General features: G+C 40.6%; 1 protein-coding gene across 1 annotated transcript in view; it reads left to right on the top strand.

Moving 5' to 3' along the window:
- Nucleotides 1–70: 70 nt before the first annotated feature.
- LOC108554183 (probable serine/threonine-protein kinase DDB_G0282963) overlaps nucleotides 71–4,767 on the top strand; it is a 10,558-nt gene continuing 5,861 nt past the window's right edge. Inside the window, exons 1-5 of the mRNA XM_017909373.1 lie at nucleotides 71–906; nucleotides 1,050–1,083; nucleotides 1,141–1,327; nucleotides 2,301–2,408; nucleotides 2,525–4,510. Coding sequence (XP_017764862.1) covers nucleotides 146–906; nucleotides 1,050–1,083; nucleotides 1,141–1,327; nucleotides 2,301–2,408; nucleotides 2,525–4,510 — 3,076 coding nt within the window. The 5' untranslated portion in view covers nucleotides 71–145. The remainder of the gene's footprint in view (nucleotides 907–1,049; nucleotides 1,084–1,140; nucleotides 1,328–2,300; nucleotides 2,409–2,524; nucleotides 4,511–4,767) is intronic.

Below are 4,767 nucleotides of genomic sequence, written 5' to 3'. Positions count from 1 at the left end.
AGAGAGAGAGAGAGAGAGAGAGAGAGAGAGAGAGAGAGAGAGAGAGAGAGAGAGAGAGCGAGTGAGAGAGAGGGGTGAGAGTACTGTAGCACAGATAAGTATATACAAAGAGACGTGAAGAGGAAGGAAGAAAGAAGCCTCAATAATGAAGGAGCACGGAAGCAAACTTCCGGCGGAGCAGCCTGCGAAGATTCTCAAGTCTTTATTAAAAAAACCTGGTCAATCTAAAAGTAGATCGCAGAAAAATCGAGTTGTAATAAACGAAAAGTTGAACGAATTTTTTGCTGCTGATTATATAATATTGATAAAGGAAGAGTGTTGTACCGATTACGAAGAGGATTGCGATTGTTGTTGTCAAGAACACGAATTGATGCGTTTAGGAAGCTGTAAAGAATGTCGTGCCGAATTGAATCTTCATTTCGGTGTATCCAACAGTCCGTATCACGATATGGAAAGAGATGGAGGAATGATACACGATAACGCTTTCAGGGGACAAAGTTGCGGCAGTGAAGGATTCGGCTGTGTGGAACTGCACGTAGGGCACGAAGACGATGAAGAATATGAAGTAGAAATACAAGGTGAGGAGGAAAAAATAGAAAAGGGAGATGAAGAGGAAGCCAAAGAATTAGAGGAAAAGGAAGAAATTAAAGAGGAAGTTGAAGGAAGAAAGGAACGTGTAGTACAGAAAAGGGTTGAAATGCGTAAACATACGGAAACGGAAGAAAGAAAATCAATGGTAGAGGAGACGATAGGAAAGGTAGCACAGACGACCAATGTACGGGACAAAAACAAATGGGATAAAGTCGATGTACCAAAGAACATGGCCAGTTATAAACGAGCAGTTGAATTTCTTTCCCCACCATTGTCTTCGTCGTCGTCGCTTCATCCACCGTCACTATCACCACCTTAAATCATGGGTACATTTATAGAACGAGGAAATATTTGAAATAAAATAAAATAAAATCTATTGGGGGAAATATTTTAAAGATAACGAAAATAATACCTAATAATAATACCTAAAAAGAATAATAACAAAGATTATAATAATGACCACCACCACCACCACCAACAACAACAACAACAGCAACGACCACGACCATGACCACAACCACGACGACCACAACGAAGACGATGACACAGCCATCATCGTCGCAATCATCGATAGATAGACCGACATCGCCAACGCTTCCAACGCAAGAACATCAACAAGAAACACTCAGTCCACCAGAAGGTTACAAAGATGTTTATTCGAATGAAGAATTTTCTAACATAGCGGAATGCTGCTTAGAATCGTCCTTAAATTATCTTCGCTTGCAAGGAACAACAGGTAATATATCGTTATTTATATCGCTAATTATATCGTTATTATATCGGTTAGAAGAAATAGTATCTGAGAGTTTGTTCCATCGTCTCCTACTAACAGAAACAATCTTCCTTATGTTATTTCCCATTTTATTTGGAATTAATTACAACTGCGATTTAAAATACGAAAAAGGGTAATACTGATTCAAGCCGATATAAGGAAACTACATATTCCGTAAATAGTTGGTAATAGTTCCGTTTCCTCGATATTCGTTTGCTTAATATAAAATGCACGATAACACGTACGAGTAATATGTACCTATCTCGAAATAATCTTCTTTACGTTTTGCCCCTATATTATTTATTCTATTCCCGAGATGTATTATCTCGGGAGAGTATAAAAAATGATGTTTCATAATTTGTGGTTGACGTTAACGCTTAGTAATATCCCACAGTTGATACGATATTAATTACGATACAATGGTAACATCGTGCCTACACGCATCTTATGATGTCAAGAAACATTTTCTTCTACTCGCTATTTCTATCTAAGCGTTACTAACCCATAAAATATAAATTAATAACATAATTGCAATAATGATATTTCCAATAGCAGTTTCAAATCGGGGACAATCCGATACAAAGATTGTATATTTTATTGTCGTTATCCAAAAGGAGGACCATTGTCCACGGCCATGGAACAAAAGACGCGTAAATATTCATCGCGCATAACTGTCGCGCGAACGCCGACTCCACGAATCGCCAGCCCTTGCCGGATGTACAGTGTACCGTGACTCCGGTCTTTCCATCCTTTAGGCAGAAAGGGCGAATACGCGTACATTCTTAACTAGCACTGATCCATTCTAGGTCTCTTATTTCTTTCGTACTTGTTGCTTTAGATAATAGTCGCGCATGCGTATATCCAGGCGCATTTCCTCTACATGGCCAACATTGAAACGAAGCTAATCGAATAATAACGTAACGATGTGATTTTATAGGGCAAGAGATCGAAGGAGAATCGCAATGCGAGCATGGAATAACTCAAGATGGTTATGATGGGCATGTACGGAAAGCGGAGCAACAATTGGAAAAATCCACGCCTAATGGTATAGTTTATACGAATATATTATATATTATCGGTTCTTCCTTCTTTCCATCTTTCCTTCGTCCCTTGCAAATATTGATGGAAAAACGCATATACGAACCGTTTGTCTCTTCGTAGAATCCCGACATCGATACCTCGTGGAGACGATAACTATGACAACCGTTACCGAACGTCGTATTGTACGAGAAATCAGCGAAGAAGAAGATATCAAGTTGCAACATGCAAGGAAAAGTGCTGCTAGTCGTAAGAACATTTCTCAGAGAAACATTGCTTCTCGTGGCACAGAAATGACAGTTAATCGGGATGCGAGCAACAACCGTGACACGATTCGTGATAACGATCAGGTCCAATCTATCGGACACAATGAGGAAATAATCCGTTGTAGTAATCTTTCCACTGATCCACGTAATAGTACCTTGCTTAAGAAAACCTTGCTTAAGAAAACGGTAAACGATACTGAAGGACACATCGGTGAAAACCAAACACCATCTGATATAAAAGAGCCTTCTCTTGTATTTAAATTGGGTAATTCCAGTTTAACTGGTAACAGCCTAAAGCCAAATTCCGCAGTTAGACAATTATTTCCAAATCCAAAGTTCGTTTCGCCACCGCCGGCTCCCCTTGGCAAACTTGCTTCTACGCATGCTCCCGATAGTCCGCAAGATGGATTAGCGTTTCTCGTTAACACGGAAAATTTACGATTCCTCGATCTTACAAAGAGATCGAAAAATCATTCGGAAAATTCAGCTACTTCTCTCAACGACGAGTCGATGAATCCAATTAAAAGGACCATCGAAAGGAATACCCTTCGAAGAAGTCTTCTTGATAAATATCGTACAAATTCTCGAAAGAAAATCCCCCCTTCGAGAAACTTGTCATTAGAGGAACGAATACGTCAACTTACTTGTGTGGACCAAGAAGAGGATGATATTTCTAATAGTTATATTAAAAAGGACATAGACTCGCTGACGTGTATGGAAATGGATAACCGGCAATTACGAGGACACGAAGAAACTTCGCCATCATCCTCTGAAATATTTATCCGTAATACAACCGCAATCGACGAAATGTCAACGATAGCGGCGTTGCCGACATCCATACACCTTCCTATGAAATTCAAGGCATTATCCGATACAACGACAACAATAAATACTACCACTACCATTGCCGGCACCACCACCGACATAATCGCTACAACTGCAATGGCAACGATGATCACGCCAAGCTCGTCGTTAGCGATAAATACAGCGACAACAACTACAACCATGACAACGGCGGTGACAGGCTCTAATTATTATAAGCAAAATTCTTCGGCTGGTAATAGCGCAGTATCAGATAATATTCATAGCCAGTCGACTTATAAGAAATTGACAGATCTGTTTGTACATAAGAGAAGTATTCATACCAACTTACCTGATTTAGGCCTCGGAAATAATGGTAAAAACAATAATATCCTCAAAGATAGTCAGCAATCGAAAAGCTCGATAAAAATAAATAATTCTGATGTACGTAAACAATTCTTAGCCAGTCTTGCGCCACTGTCATGTGTAACCGTTAATAATACAGATACTCAAGAAGATTATTATCGGTATAACGCTAAAATGGTGGTTAATGAAAATCGCGGTTCATCATCGACCGATTACAATTCCTTTTCGCCTTACAGTCTGGAAGATATTGAAGCGGCTCTCTGCGACGATGATCGAAATTACGTAGGTCCACCAGATGTTACCAAAGGTACACCGACAACAAGTATCAACAGACTTGACACAAGAGATAGCGTAACGGATGAATTATTAGCATTTGTAGAGCAGGACAAGTTTAGAACTGAAAGAATAAAACGACGTTATAACGAAGTCGACAATCAATATCAGCCGATAACAAATAGTACCAATGGTTATAACATGGACGACAAAATTGATAGAATTGTCGATGGAAAGAACGAAGGTAATGATAATCGGCAACGACTCGGTTTTTCACATAACGAAAATCGTGAGCGTGAAAACAACGTGAATAAGAATCGTGGTGGTTGCAGTAGTAATAGCAGTAGTGGTATTGGCGGTGGTGGTAGTAGTAGTAGTAATAGTAGTAGTACTAGTAGTAGCAATAATAGTAGAAGTAGCAGTAGCAGTAGTGGTGGTAGTAGTGGTGATGGTGGCGGTAGTGGTATTGATGGTGGTGGTGGTAGTGGTGGTGGTGGCGGCGGTGGTGGTGATGGTGGTGGCGGCGGTGGTGGTGGTGGCGGCGGCGGCGACGGTGGCAGAAGCAGCCAGCAGCAGCTTCAGCAGCAGCAGCAGCAGCAACACAAGTTGCAGCGGCAGAAGAAGAAGAGGAAGAAAAAAAGGTGCGCGACAGTCGGCGCG

This window comes from Eufriesea mexicana, unplaced genomic scaffold (assembly GCF_001483705.2).
Source record: "Eufriesea mexicana isolate 0111107269 unplaced genomic scaffold, ASM148370v2 scaffold17534, whole genome shotgun sequence".
Classification (NCBI taxonomy): Eukaryota; Metazoa; Arthropoda; class Insecta; order Hymenoptera; family Apidae; genus Eufriesea; species Eufriesea mexicana.
The sequence above is the reverse complement of the archived record's forward strand: the minus strand, read 5'-3'. Positions and strand labels throughout refer to the sequence as shown.